This window comes from Chiloscyllium punctatum, chromosome 17 (genome assembly GCF_047496795.1).
Source record: "Chiloscyllium punctatum isolate Juve2018m chromosome 17, sChiPun1.3, whole genome shotgun sequence".
In the NCBI taxonomy this organism is placed as follows: Eukaryota; Metazoa; Chordata; class Chondrichthyes; order Orectolobiformes; family Hemiscylliidae; genus Chiloscyllium; species Chiloscyllium punctatum.
In genome coordinates, this window is record NC_092755.1 from 54,713,140 (window position 1) to 54,729,165 (window position 16,026).

Below are 16,026 nucleotides of genomic sequence, written 5' to 3' on the forward strand. Positions count from 1 at the left end.
ATGATCAATCCTTTCATAATGGATGTTGACAGAAAGGAAGTATTTAAATGGTTGAGTTCAGTTCTGCCCAGCGACCTCTTCTCTGAGATTCTCTTGTTTTATTGCTTTAATTTCCTCTTTGATTGCTATCCAGTGATTCCCTGCAGATAAGTGAGCATCTGTGGATGTTACCAATGAACAAGAATGTGATGCTTCTCAAGTTGAATAGATTGGTAATGCTGCCTTCTCTCCCTAATGGCAGATATTCAATTGCATTCAGTGTCATTCATACTCCCTGCCACTCATTTCAAATTGCATAGTAACAGTGGGTGACCTCTCAAAGGGGATATCACAGTGTTTGCTGAGTCCACACTTTGATAATCACGTGTTAACAGTACACTCTAGGCATGTGACCAAAAAATATACAAAAAAAGATGGAAGCCGATATCTTCCTTCATATCGATAAGTTTGAGAAACAGGACTACTAAATAGACAGGGTGCATTATAACATTCCCAGTTTGCTATATCCTCTGCTAAGCCACAATTATAATTCCTCACCTCTTCAGTTTGTGGAAAACTTGACCTTCATTCTCACTGCAATCCTAAGTTTAGTCAATCTACTGTGTACCATCAGCTGTTGTTTCAGTTCAGCAGATTTTATCCCTCACTGGAGCTGGTGAGAGAGGTGACGAAAAGACAAAATAATTGGGCAAGTTAGCCCTGGGGTGATACTTATCCCTCTCATCACTTCAGTGTTGGGAGAGAAAAGGTCCATTGGGAAGTTCCTTGATTCATCAGCGATTAAGGCCCTTAAGTGATCAATTAGTAGTCACCTAAGGGCCTCAAGTCATCACTACCCCAAATTATCTGCTTTCCCAACAAAGGAGGAAAAGTGCCTGATTTCTCGAGTGGGAAAATAGGGCAATCTGCCTGCTGGGTTTTGGGGGAGTTCCATTTGCCCTAATATGAAACGCAGATGGGGATAAGAGGGTATATCATGAAAGCCACTTCCTGTCCTTGCATCTGACCCCCCAAACTCTACTCTGCAAGAAACAAAATAACCACCTTGACATGGATCCCATGAGTACTAGGCTTTGGTTGAAGATACTTAGTACCCAGAATCTGATGACCCCTGATCTTGTGATATGGGATTCCACTTTCTAAGTTTGCTGTAGGTCAAGAAGCTCAGCAACCAGCTAATTGGATCGCAGTTTAGTCAGTTTTCATCGTAATGGGAGTGGCAAGCCAATTGCCACTGAACTCCCACATTTAGGTTGTTGATGGCATTTCCATGCATCTCTGCTCCTCCTAGATATGACCACCACCACTTTACAAAGTGCAGCAGGGAGCAGCTTCGTGGGTTGCTGCAATGCATCTTGAGGATGGTGCACACTGCTGCTATAGTTGGAAGAAAGGAATGGTTAAGGTGATGCCTTGGGTGTTCATTAAGCAAGCTGTTTTATCCTGGATGGTATTGAGCTTCTTCAGAGTTATTACAGCTATACCCATCAAGGTGAGTGGGAGTATGCCACCACATTCCTGACTTGTGCCTTGTGGAGTGAGTAGGTTTTGGGGAGTTAAGAGGGGAGTTACTTAATCCTCACCTCTGGACCTGATCTTGTAGCCACAATGTGGCTAATCCAGTTCAGTTTCTGGCCAGAGGTAGATGGTTAATATTTAATGCCATGATCATTGTTGTAGAGCACAAAAAAGGGGCAATAGATGTAGTCCAGTTTACACTATTATAAGTAACAGTCTAGAATTGCACATTTGTACTGTGTGCCATGGTTCAAACCATCACAGCTCGTGGATTTTAAAATTACATGTTTTTTAAATCTAGAACTGCAAGCTAGCCTCAGTAATGGAATTTTTAAAGAAGATCTGATCACTATCCTTTAGGGAAGGAAATCTGCTGCCTTTATCTGGTCTGGGCTCGATGTGACTCCAGGTCCACCTCACTATGGTTTATTAGTAACTACTCACATGGACATTAGGGCAGGCAACAACCACTGGTTTTAATTAATAGCTGTACCTAAGTCATAGTCACAGAGATGTACAGCATGGAAACAGACCTTTCAGTCCAACCTGTCCATGCCAACCAGATATCCCAACCCAATCTAGTCCCACCTGCCAGCACCCGGCCCACATCCCTCCAAACCCTTCCTATTCATATACCCATCCAAATGCCTCTTAAATGTTGCAATTGTACCAGCCTTCACCACTTCTTCTGGCAGCACATTCCACACACTTCCCACCCTATGCGTGAAAACATTGCCCCTTATGTCTCTTTTATACCTTTCCCCTCTCACCCTGAACCTATGTCCTCTAGTTCTCGACTTGACCCGTCCCAGGGAAAAGACTTTGTCTAATTATCCTATCCGTGCCTCTCATGATTTTATAAACCTCTAAGGTCACCCCTCAGCCTCCATCTCTCCAAGGAAAACAGGCCCAGACTATTCATCCTCTCCCTATAGCACAAATCCTCCAATCCTGGCAACATCCTCAAATCTTTTCTGAACCCTTTCAAGTTTCACAACATCTTTCAGATAGGAAGGAAACCAGAATTGCACGTAATATTCCAACAGTAGCCTAACCAATGTCCTGTACAGCCGCAACATGACCTTCCAACTCCTATACTTAATGCTCTAATCAATGAAGCTCTAATCGTGAATAAATGTAAATACACATTATACGTGCTGTATACTGTGTTACACAACAGTTCTCAAAGATACATGTTGTAAATCAATATTGCTAGTTGCAAATAGAGATATATAAGATATGAAATCCGTGTACTTTAAACTATCCACATGGACTCAACAGGTCGGTGTGAAAAGCGGAAGTACATTTAGTTGTTCCAGAAAGCCAAGCTCACTCAGCCCGGAGGCAATATCGATTGGAGTCAGCTGAGAACTCACATGATACTGATTCGACGTGAAGAGATAGAAACTCACCATTTCACAGGGACAAGAGCTGGCGGGTAGTGTGTGTCTTTTCATTTTTTTGGTGTTCGATGAACGGTGCTGTGTTAGTTGCTCATTACCTCGCGATTTGGGAATCAGGGGTGTGTTGTATTTTCCTATCCGATTTGGGATTGCTGTGTTGCTTGTAGACTAAACTTTGTGATACTGGGAAACGTTATAAAGCCAAGATTTTCGCACAGGCATCTATTATTGCAACAAAAAACCCCCCACAGTTTACACTTGTTGTTGAACCTATCTTTCCAATTTGTTTTTCCACTTGTCTTTGGCCCTGGGCGTTTTTAACGGAAATTCTTTTTCCCTGCTATCCAGTCTCGCTTCTCTGTTTGAGTTTCGTTCAGGGACAGGCCTGGGTTAACATCAACAACCATAGGAGTTAAAAGTTCAAATAGAACTTTGTCATGACTTTATACCGACATATGAGGCCCATCACAATTCAGTTGTCACACGCGTACGTTCCTGTCTTGTAAGAGAATCAGTCGGGTTCATGTAGCGCAGTGGTCGTGTCCGAACCTCTGGCCCTGAAGTCCTGGGTTCAAGTCTCACCTGCGCGACAACAGAAACTTGCATGACCATGGAAAATACATCTATTGATCTAAAACTGCCTCCGCGAGCACTTAGCCAAAAACGGGGAGGCGATGACCAAGTGGTATCATTTCTAATCGATTTTTAAAAAAATCCTATCTGATTCACTAACGTCCGTTAAGGAAGGAAGCTGCCATCCTTGCAGACCCACAACAATGTGGCTGGCTCTTAATTGCCCTGTGGGGTAAGCAATACATGCTGACCTGACATCCTGGGATGAATAATTTTTTTAAAAAAGTTGCCTGCAGGATAAGTGATTTATGGTCTTAAATTTTGACCTAAAATGTAGCACATTGGGTGTACATTTTTTGTATAATATGTCCCTGTCTGCATATAAATTCGTATCCTCGTAATTTCACTTGTCTGATGATGAGGCTGAGATAAACTATATATTTTGCAGTTTAGAATAGTGAGAAATGTTAAAACATTGACGATCGAAGGGGTAGATGCTGCCCCTAGCTGGGGAATTTCAATCAAGGGGCACAGTTTTGGGTTAATCTTTTAGCACTGAAGAAAAATCTCTTCAGTCAGAGGGTTGTGAATCTTATGATGTTATCTACCCCAGTATTGTGGAAATGTGGAACCGAAGCCTGAGATCAGCCCCAATCATGTGGAACAATGGAGCAGGTGCATCCTATGGACTACTCTTGTTTCTGTTCATAGCCTCTTTCCACACTGTAGAGATTCTATTTGGCCCATCAAGTCTGCACCAACTTCTGAAGAACATCCCACCCAGACCCAGATCCCCATCCTATCCCCATAACCCTGTATTTACCGAGCCTTCACATTATGGGCAATTTCCCACGGCCAGTCCACCTCACCTGCATATCTTTGGACTCTGGGAGAAACCAGGTCACCCAGTGGAAACCCATGCAGACACGGAGAATGTGCAACTCCACAGACAGTCGCCCAAAGCTAGAATCGAACCCTGATCCCTGGCACTGTGGGCAGCAGTGCTAACTACTGAACCACTGCTCCACCTCGATAAGGGCTCTTTTGATGCAGTGGTAGTGTCTATATTTCTGGCCTGGAAGCCTGTGTTCAAGTCCCACCTTCTCCATAGGTGTGTTTTCATATCTCTGAGCAGGTTGTTTAGAAAATATTCTGTTGCTGTTGTTAAAGGTTCTGATGGTGTAGTAGTAGTGTCCCTACTTTAGAACCAGGAGGCTTGAATTTCTATATTACCTCCTGAGCAAGTTGATTTACAAAAAAAACTTTGTGCTGTCCTTGTGTTAACATTAACTATTCAAAGTTAGTTGGGGGGAGATAATGGCATGGCTGTGGCCTCTAATATAATTTGAAAGTATCTTGTAGGTATGGACCAGGAATTTTGTTTGTTTTGACCTCACTATGTACAGTGTGTATTGTGTTAGTTTGACATTTTCTATGGGAGGGAAAGTATCCAGTGTGGGTGGGAGTGTAAAATTAATCAGAGCGCATCAAAAGGTAATGATGGTGTGGGATGTGATTCAAAGTCCTTGTTTTACATAATCGGCCCTGCCCCAATACCAGTGAGAGGCAGAAATAATAATAATTGGTATCGGCATTTTTTGATTTTTAAAATTAATTAGAGTTTAGTGTTGTGCTGCTTGTTTATACACTAAGATCTTCAAAAATTGATTATATATTTATTTCAATTACTGTACCACAAAGAAGCAGATAGTGAAGGCTCATGGTTGTATTTTTGCTGGGGAAAAAAAAAGCCAGCTTCAGATTTCAGTAGAGCAGTGGGTGTGATTGGTGAGGAAAGATGGGAAAGTGATTGAATTTTCACTGTTTCAATTTCCCATCCATGGGATGTGGGTGCAACAAGTTCAGGAGCACAGACTTCAGTACCATACTAGAATGTGTCCGAGCTCATAGTCTTTGCGGTATCCAGTGCCTGCAGTAGTTCCTTGATATCATGTGGAAAGAATTCAATTGTCTGAAGGCTGGAATCTGTGATGCTGGGAGCCTCTGGAGAGTCCAAGATGTTTGCTATTTGAGTGCATATAATTTATACCTCTTCGGAATTTAATGAGAATTATCACCCTTACTTTGGACTTCCTTTTGCTCCTGTAGGTTTGTTTTTTCATTTTTGAATTTTAAGTTGTACTAATAGCTCATCCCATTTTTGAAAGTATTGTTAAGTTTCTATGTTGTGCAGGTAATAGTCATACAGATGTACAGCATGGAAACAGACCCTTTGGTCCAATTCATCCATGCAGATCAGATATCCTTAATTAATCTAGTTCCATTTGCCAGCACTTGGCTCATATCCCTCCAAACCCTTCCTATTCATATGCCCATCCAGATGCCTTTTACAGCATCATCCTCTGCGTGAAGATGTTGCCCCTGTTGTCCCTTTTATATCTTTGCCCTCTCACCCTAAACCTATGGTCTCTAGTTCTGGACTCCCCCATCCCAGGGAAAATACCTTGTCTATTGATCCTATCCATGCCTCTCATGATTTTATAAACCTCTATAAGTTCACCCCTCAGCCTTCGACACCCCAGGGAAAACCGCCTGTAGAGCCTTAGCAACCTCCTTGTAAATCTTTTCTGAACCCAGTTTTGTATCCAATGTAATGAATGGAAGAATCTTTCAGTTGTTTTTAATTATTGGAATTATTATACAATTTCAGCATCTTTCATTATCATCACTATGTAATAACATATTACAATTTGCAATATATTGAATACTTCCTTCGACCTCTAGCTATTTTATTGCTGTTCTGAATGGTGTCTTTATTGAATCTGCTCAGTTTGAAACCAGGGTGCCCAAAGCATGATGCCGCATCAGTTATCTCCATCGGGATTGAATGGCATATTTTAACTTGTGATAAAATCCTCAAGATGTATTTTGATGAATAATTGGAACTGTTAATGACAGATGTCCCTAATGATTAGATAGTTTATGTAAATGGTCAATAATTGTCATATTTTTTTCCTGTCAATCAAAGGCAAACACTTTAAGGCATCTTTAAGGCATTTCTCGTTCTGTGCTTTGTGGAACAGGTTGGTTTCCTGAAGAACGTTATGCAGCCCGGAAAGTTGCTGTTGATATTCTGCATGCAGGTCCTCTTCCTCTCAGTCAGTAAGTATAATCCATCATAGAATTCATTCAGTGTGGAAACAGGCCATTCGGTCCAACAAGTCCTCATCTACCCTGTAAAAAGCATCCCACCCTATCCCTGCAACCTGACACTTCCCATGTCTAATCCACATAGCCCACACATCCCTGGTAAATTATGGGCAATTTAGCAATTTAATCCAACTAACCTGTACATCGTTTGGACTGTGGGAGGATACTGGAGCACTTGGAGGAAACCCATGCAGACATGGGGAGAATGTGCTGAGTCACTGGCGCTGTGAGGAAGCAGTGCTAACTACTGAGCAAATTGTTAGAGTAAACTTCACAGCCAGCCCCCAGGTTCCATCTTGTGCAGCAATCCTTGTCGGTTTTACTCCGTAGACTTGACACGGTGTAAGTTACAGTTGAGGGAGATGTACAGTAAAGTTGCAATAATTAGCAGCATTTTCTGTTTCATGACTCATGGTAGGGCTAATATGTAAGAGGTATTGTGTTCAATGTTGTCTAGCGGATATGAGGTGCAAATTCTCACTCTCAATATCCTTTTTACAAAAGGGTATAATTTCTTGCGTGGTCTCCAGATCTATCTTTCTGATCAGGCACTGATTCCATTGACATCTCAATTTAATTCCAGATGGGTGTTGTTCCAAACTGTGCAGCAGACTTTTAGTTTTATTATACTTGCTTTAAAACACATAGCTGTTGCACTTCCCTTTTATTAAAAACAATGTTAATATTGCAATACTTGCAATCTAAGAAGAGTTGTTGCACCTCTTAAAATATTTCTACAATTATTCTCTCAATCCAACATTAAAACTGTAGAAGGGTACAGCAGAAATGACAGGATAAAGGAACGTTCTCCTGCCTGTTTTCAGTCTTTTCGCTCCTGTTTTGAAAGTGGCCGTATTGCCTACTCCTGAGTGGATCAGTTCACAGAAGAGTTTTGCTTTCAAGGGTATTCTCCCCTCATGTTCTGACTTTGATTCAACATTGACCCATGGGTTTCTCCAGCACTCCAGTTTCTGAGTTTTTAGATATGAAATACTGAAGAGTGCCATTGCACAATTCAACATTAGGGGACTGTGCTGCTGCTGATGCTCAATGTTCACAATGAGCATTTCGTCCCCTCTCTTCACTTTTCCTCTTTTGTGTCTCTCACTTGCCCTCACCTCACCTCACCTCACCTCACCTCCCCTGGAGGAAGAGGCAAGTTAGGAATGTGATGGAAATGAGATTGGAAATGAAAAGTTTATTAAAGAGTTTAATTTTATTTGAATTTTCTAAACATTCTTATGTTCTTGCTGATCTCGTGAATATGAATTGCCACCCTTTGAAAATATCTGTCCAAATGTCTCCAACAGCAGCTCTGTGATATCACACAAGTAATTGTTAGAAGCAAGAGGCGTTGTCATTCCTGTTGAGAGGGGAAGTTGTCAATGAACTCACAGGATGTTTTGCTCACAGCGGAGAGGGGAAAGGTTTCTATTATGCTAACAGCCTTGACCAAAGGTGATTATGAATTTGCTTTCTGCCGAGTTTGGCATGTAATATCTGTGTAGACCAGAAAAGTGCCCGAGTGTAACTGAATTTTTGAGATTTCTTCAACACACTGTATTCTGTGATTGCAAAAAAAAATGAGACTACTCACATGTTTGACTGGAATATTGCGCATCAGATATTTTGAGTGTGTAGTCGAAATTATTAAAACAAAGTACTGTGGAGACTAGTGATTCCCTCATATCTCTGAAATGTACTTACCTTCTGTAATCTACTTTTCCAATTACATTTTCTGGATTAGTGGTGCTGGAAGGGCACAGCAGTTCAGGTAGCATCCGAGGAGCAGTAAAGTCGACGTTTCGGGCAAAAGCCCTTCATCAGGAATATGTCAATTTTACTGCTCCTCTGATGCTGCCTGAACTGCTGTGCCCTTCTGAACTAATCCAGAATCTGGTTTCCAGCATCTGCAGTCATTGCTTTTGCCTTTTCCAATTACATTGTCTATTTGTGGAATGGTTAGGGTAGTTTTACTATGGTAAATGTATTATAAAATTGCAGGGTTGTTATAGAGTCATAGGGCTGTTCAACACAGACAGACCCTTCGGTTCAACTCATCCATGCTGACCAGATATCATAAATTAATCTAGTCCCATTTGCCAGTATTTGGCCAATATCCTTCTAACCCTTCTGATTCATGTATCCATCCAGATATCTTTTAAATGTTGTAATTGTATGCACCTCCACTACTTCACTGGGCAGGGAATTCCATAGATTCATAACCCTCTGGGTGAAGAAGTTCCTTCTCAATTCGGTCCTAAATCTGCCCCTAATTTTGAGGCACTACCCTCTTGTCCTATTTTCACGCGCCAGTGAAAACATCCTCTCTACTTGTATCTTATCTATTCCTTTCATAATTTTATATGTTTCTATAAGATCCCCCTCAAGTTTCTAAATTCCAATGAATATAATCCCAGTCTACTCAGTCTCTCCTCATAAGCCAACCCCCTCAACTCTGGAATCAACGTAATGAACCTCCTCTGCACACCCTCTGGTGCCAGTACATCTTTTTCTCAAGTAAGGAGGCCAAAACTGCATGCTGTACTCCAGGTGTGGCCTCACCAGCACCCTAACAGCTGCAACATAACCTCCCTGCTTTTAAACTTGATCCCTTTAGCAATAAAGGACAAAATTCCCTTTGCCTTCTTAATTACCTTGTTGTATCTGCAGGCCAACCTTCTCTGACTCATACACCAGGGCACCAAGGTCCCTCTGCACAGCAGCATGCTGCAATTTGATACTATTCAAGTAATAGTCCATTTTACTGTTATTCCTACCAAACTGGATGCTTTCGCATTTATTAACATTGTACTCCATCTGCTAGACCTTTCTCCACTCACTTAAACTATCTATGTCCCTTTGCAAAGTTTTAGTCCTCTGCACACTTTGCTCTGCCGCTCGTCTTAGTGTCATCTGAAAACTTTGACACACTACATGTAGTCCCCAACTCCAATTCATCTCTGTAAATTGTAAATAATTGCAGTCCTGATTCCTGAGGGACACCACTAGTCATTGATTGTAAACCAGAATTGCACTCCAAAGACTCTTTGCTTTGGAATGTCTTCACAGAATTCCAATAAACTAGTTAAACTTGACCTCCCTTCATGTACCCATGCTGCGTCTGCCCAACGGGGCAATTTCTATCTGGATACCTTGATAATACACTCAAGCATTTTCCCCACTATAGAAGTTCAGCTAACTGGTCTATAATTCACCATCTTTTGTCTACCTCCCTTTTTAAACAGTGGCATCACATTTGCTGTTTTCTAATCTGCTAGAACTGCTCCAGAGTCCAATAAATTTGTGAAAATTACCACAAGTGCATTTGCTATTTCTCGCACAATCTCTTTTAGTACCCTGGGATACATTACATCAGGGCCAGGAAACTTATCTACCCTTAGCTCCACTAGTTTACCCAACACTACCTCTTCCGTGATAATGATTGTTTTTTTCAGGCCCTTGCTTATCTTCGTCTCTTTGTCAATTACTGGTATGTTATTCAAGTCCTCCACTGTGAAGACTGACACAAAATATCTATTCAGTACCTTGGCCGTTTCATCATATCACATTACTAAAGACTTCCTTCTCATCCTCTAAAGGACCCATGTTTACTTCAGCCACTCTGTTTTATATCTCTATAAGAAATTTTTGCTACCTGTCTTTATATTCTTAGCTAGTTTTTTCCTCAATCTATCTTTCTTTTCTTTATAGCTCTTTTTGTTGACCTTTAAAGTTTTCCCAATCTTCTAGTTTCCTACTGATCTTAACCACTTTGTATACCTTCTCTTTCATCTTGTAGCCTCCCTTATTTCCTTAGACACCCATGGCTGATTACCCATTCTCTTACAGTTCTTTCTTTTTCACTGGTATATACTTTTGCTGAGAACTTTGAAAAATTGCTTTGAAAGTCCTCCATTGTTCATCAATTGTCCCACCATAAAGTCTTTGCTTCCAGTCTACTTTAACCAACTACTGTTGTTGTGGTTCTGTTCACTGAGCTGGGAATTTGTGTTGCAGACATTTTGTCCCCTGTCTAGGTGACATCCTCAGTGCTTGGGAGCCTCCGGTGAAGCACTTCGGTGATGTTTCCTTTGACATTTATAGTAATTTGTCTCTGCTGCTTCCGGTTGTCAGTTCCAGCTGTCTGCTGCAGTGGCCGGTATATTGGGTCCAGGCCGATGTGTTTGTTGATGGAATCTGTGGATGAGTGCCATGCCTCTGGGAATTCCCTGGCTATTCTCTGTTTGGCTTGTCCTATAATAGTAGTGTTGTCCCAGTTGTCCTGAACTCTGGCAACATGAGTTCGACTGGTGAATGTAGATTCCTGTGTGTGTTTGCTTTCAGGCACTTCTAGTTTAGAACAGGCAGGGAACATTTTGCTCATGCTGAACTCAGTTGAAATTCTATGTGCTGGCCAACGGGAGTTAAACATTGATAACTGCAAACATTGTGTTAGACTTTTTGAAGTAGACAAGAATGAGAAAAGAAGCTCTTAGGCTCAAGATCCCAGCGTTAAAGCCCATTAGAACTAGTAGAGTCTGACTTGAGGTGGCTACACTTACGATTCTAGCAATGCCCATGATAAAATGGAAAACTATCATGGTGGCATGATTGAACAAGACTTAAAAGGCCAGGTAGGTGGAAGGCACAAGAGTTCTCAGCCTTTGTATTTGAAATATTTGAAACAGCACTCAAGCAAGTAGCTTATGTTCCAATTTCTGGTGAGTATCTGACGAGTTTTTTCAGAGTGTAGGTCAAACAAATTAATGAAATTTGATTTAGTGTACATGTAAATTCAGTGTATTTCTAACATAAATTTTTAACATTGTCTTTTAACATAGATGACTACTGGAATTAAAAGTGTAGTTATTAGTATTCATGTTTTGATTTGTGTTCAACAAAATTATTTTACTTTGGACGATCAACTATGTGGCTTCATTCCTAAATACTAGAACTTAAAGATTTCCAAAAGCAGTAAACATATTGTTGGTCTCTACTGAGGTAATAACAAATTAAAATGAACTAATGAAATATTTCTACCAAACTTTGAAATATTTCTTCCAGTGACTGTAGTAGAGGTTATGTGAATGTTGCTGTTGCAAAGTTGACTGCCAACTCTTTTACACTGTCTGGCCCTTTTCCCATGAGCTTTTGGGACTGTTAGCCACAAATCACCCTATACTTAAACTGATCGAAATTCCCGAAAGGATTTGTTAAATACTCAAATCTTTAAAAGAGGTTAATCTATTATAAATTACATCTCCTATTACAGCGAAAGCTACTGATTTACCCCACCACCATAGGAAGAAACAAAGCAGATGACTAATTCCACAAACCTACTGGATTTCTAAAATCAACTTTGCACCTCTTGAATAAGTAGCAATTTGGAGACAAACTATAGACTTTTTTCTCAGTGACCTTAAGATTAATTCTATCAAGGGCTGTACCAAACGTGTTATTCCTGTTAATTCATACAACCAGATGTTAACAAGGCACTGTGCAGTTTGGAAAATGAGCCAGATTTGGGTACAAGATCGTATGTGTTAATGGAAGTGCAGGATTATGTGCAACATGGCAATAGGAGTAATTGTCACAGGAATAGCTTGAAAATAGAATTCACGGGCAGATAAGCAATCTGATTAAATGTATCTCATTATCATCTGAGACAAACTGACAGAAGTGTACCTTGTCGTGTGAATGTGCATGAAACCTGTTAACGGGTGCATAGGATGCATTTCTGACTTCTTATTAGCACCATAGGATAGGCTTCCTAATATTTAACGAGGTAAAAACAATGACTGCAGATGCTGGAAACCAGATTCTGGATTAGTGGTGCTGGAAGAGCACAGCAGTTCAGGCAGCATCCTAATATTTAATACTGTTCTGTTTTTATGAGAGGTTAACACTATAGAATAGGGTTGGGTAAGAATTGATTTTGTTGCAGTTTCAGAAATGATATGGTTTGCAAACTCTTTACTATTGTTGACAATGGATTAGTTGAGGACATAAGTGAAAACCAGAACAAATAATTAATGAAAGATGTTACAAACCCATTGCAGTGCTGACCTTTCATTGTCTTGTTGAGCCAGTAAATTGTCTCATGAATCCTGTAGGAGATTTCATTGTTTTGGATGTTCACAGGATGACTATGGGCTTTAGAATAATAGCTACTGCTGATGGACAGAATGAGTCCAAACTTCAAGCAGCCAACAGTCTTTCAGCAAACATTTGTTTATTTTAATTTTGGTTGAATTGGAAAAGAACATAAGTGGACAGGCCCTTGGGTCTTGGTTTGGGTAAGAGAGTTAACAAGTCTCAGGTCTGTATACTTTAACATACTGAAAGCTCATTACAAGGTTTTAAGTATGTCAAAGACTTGCGACTAGACTGTTCTGTGTCAAACTGAGACAGCACAGGTTAAAGGGTTAATGATTGTATGGTTAGAGTTATAAAGCTCCGGGAGGTCATGAACCAGTTGACCTCTTGATCAAAGAGCTGTTGTGGCTTTGAAACTGTAAACCTTGATTCCATAGCCCTGACGTGCATGTGTTATGCACAATCATGTCCTTTGTGTTTGTTTATTGTATGATAAGGGTATAATCTAGTCACATGCAGATTCCCTAGCCGAAGTGAAACTGTCCCATAATTCCTTCTCTGTCCAGATTGTTGACTCCTTCATTTTTTTCAACTCTTCATCTGATGACTGATGCATCTCTTGTTTTGATTGGTAGGTGTCCACGTATAAAAACATAAGAACTCGGAGCAGAAAATCCAGCCCCAGGAACCTGCTCTACCATTCAGGACCATCATGACTGATCTCACCTTGGCCTCAACTACACTTCTCTGTTCAATCCCCATAATCTTTCAATCTATTCACGATTGAAAGTTTGTCTAACTCCTCCTTAAATTTACTGACTATCCCAGCATCAAGTGCACTTTGGGATAATGATTTCCACAGATTTACCACTTTTGAGAAAAGTATTTTCTCCTCCTCTCTGTTTTAAATCTGCTACCCTTTTTCCTAAAACTATGACATCTCATTCGAGATTGCCCCACATCTTGTATGCCTCAATTAGATCTCTCATTCTTCTAAACTCGAGTGGGTATAGGCCTAATCTGCATAATCTCCCTTCCTAACAAAAAAACCCTCACCTCTGGAATCAATCAAATGGATCTCCTCTGAGCTGCCTCCAATGCAACTCTGATGCCGTCAAGTGGACAAAAACTGTATGCAATACTCTAGGTGTAGTCTCACTAAAGCCATGTACACTTGCAGCAACACTTCCCTACTTTAATGCCCTCTTTGTTTAGCAATAAATGTCAAAATTCCATTTGCATTCATCGATACCTGCTGCATCTGCAAGCTGGTTTTCTGCAATTTATTCTTGAAGACTCCCAAATCCCTCTGCCCTGAAAGCACTCTGAGGTTTCCCTCCATTTAGGTAATAAGTTGCTTTTCTATTCCTAACCTATCCATAACCATTTGAACATTTCTTTTTTGTTTCCTGCAACTTACTTTTCCACCTGTTTTAGTGTTGTCTTCAAATTTGACTGTAGAACCTTCTATCCGTACATCTAAGTAATTAATATAAATTTAAATATTTGGGGCCTAATGGCTGAACACTGTGGCACCCCACTAGTTGCATCTTGCCAACCAGAACAAGACCCATTTATTTTGACTATCTGCTTTCTGTTGGTTAGCGAATCATCTAGTCAAGCTAATAAATTGCTCTTAACTTCATGATTTTGCAATGTGTATTAACCTTTTGTGAGGCACCTTATCAAATGCTGTCTGGAAGTCCAGATATACTACAACTACAGGATTCTCATTATCCATTTTACTTGTTACTTCTTTTAAGAACTATAGCAAGTTAGTCAAACAGGATTTACCATTCTTAAAACCATGCTCAGATGGTTTGCATTTTGACTTTCCAAATGTCCTGATATCCATTTGTTAATAATGGATTCTAACAATTTCCTGTTGACTGATGTTAAAATTACTGGTCTATAGTTTCCCACAGCAAACGTTTTTTTTCTCCAATCTGATACTGGTCTAAGGAAGCCCTCTTCTAAAATGCTAATGATGTCCCTCCCCCAAATGACCTCTGTATCTAATCTTAAAATAGTGTACGCTCATTCTCAACTTCATCAGAATGAATATTTTCTCAGTATCACATTTCTGACATACAAACAAGAGACCGGAATATATCATTCAGCAAAGGTTACGGGCCCTGACAACATTCTGGAAATATTTACTGATGACTTGTGCTCCAGAGCTTACTGCTGGAACAAGTACAGTTCCAGTACAGTTACAACACTGGCATCTACTCAGCAATGTGGAAAATTGCCCGGGTATGTGCTGTATACACCATATAGGACAAATCCAGTCCAACCAAAAGCATCTATACTTGATCATTTGTAAAGCGATAGAAGGTACCAGCAGCAGTATTATTAAGCAACACTTGCTCAGCAATAAGTTGCTCAGTGATGCCCAATTTGGGTTCTGCCAGGGCCACTCAGCTGTTGACCTCATTACAGCCTTGGTTGAAACTTGGACAAAAGAATTCAATTCCATTGGTGAGGTGAGAGTGACAGTCCTTGATGTCAAGACTGCATTTGAACCACACTATCATCAAGGGAACTTGCAAAACTGGAGTCAGTGGGAATCTGGAGGAAAATTCTTGGTTAACGCATAGGAAGATGGTTCTGCTTTTTGGAGGTCAATCATCTCGGCTCCAGGACATCTGTGCGTGGAGTTCCTCGGGGTAGTGTCCTACGAGCAACCATCTTCAGCTGCTTCATCACTGACCTTCCCTCTGCCATGAAGTCAGGAATGGAGATGTTTATTAATGATTGCATAATGTTCAGCATCACTTGCAATTCCCAGATATGAAAGCAGTCCATGTACAAATGCAAGAGTTGGACAGTATCCATTCTTGGGCTGAAAACTGGCAAGTAACGTCCATGCCCCACAAATACCAACTCTATTAAGATACAGTCTAACTATTCAACAGCTTTACCGTCACTGAATCTTTTATAGTACAGCTCATAACTCATCATTTGAACTCCAAAGCCTGCCCACCATCTACAAGGCACAAGTAAGGAGTGTGATGGAATACTCCACACGTGCCTCGACAAGTGTGGCTTCAACCACACTTTTAAAAAGCTGGACATCGTCCAGGACAAAGCAATCCGCTTGATTCAGTCGCAGCAGTGTTGCTATCCACAAGATGCACTGCAGAAATTTACCAAGATCCTTTTGCACCTTCCAAATCCATGATCATTACCATGTAGAAGAATAACAGTAACAGCTAGATGGGAACGAAACCATATGAAGCCACTCACCATCTTGACCTGG

The 16,026-nt window shown here is 40.6% G+C and overlaps 1 protein-coding gene across 4 annotated transcripts in view; it reads left to right on the forward strand.

Annotated features, from left to right (window-relative positions):
* Positions 1 to 2,843: 2,843 nt before the first annotated feature.
* LOC140487853 (transcobalamin-2-like) overlaps positions 2,844 to 16,026 on the forward strand; it is a 57,171-nt gene continuing 43,988 nt past the window's right edge. Inside the window, exons 1-2 of one of the 4 annotated variants that reach the window (XM_072587192.1) lie at positions 2,844 to 2,956; positions 6,539 to 6,617. In XM_072587192.1, coding sequence (XP_072443293.1) covers positions 6,560 to 6,617 — 58 coding nt within the window. In that variant the 5' untranslated portion in view covers positions 2,844 to 2,956; positions 6,539 to 6,559. The other 3 variants (XM_072587193.1, XM_072587194.1, XM_072587191.1) reach the window with 3 other exon arrangements.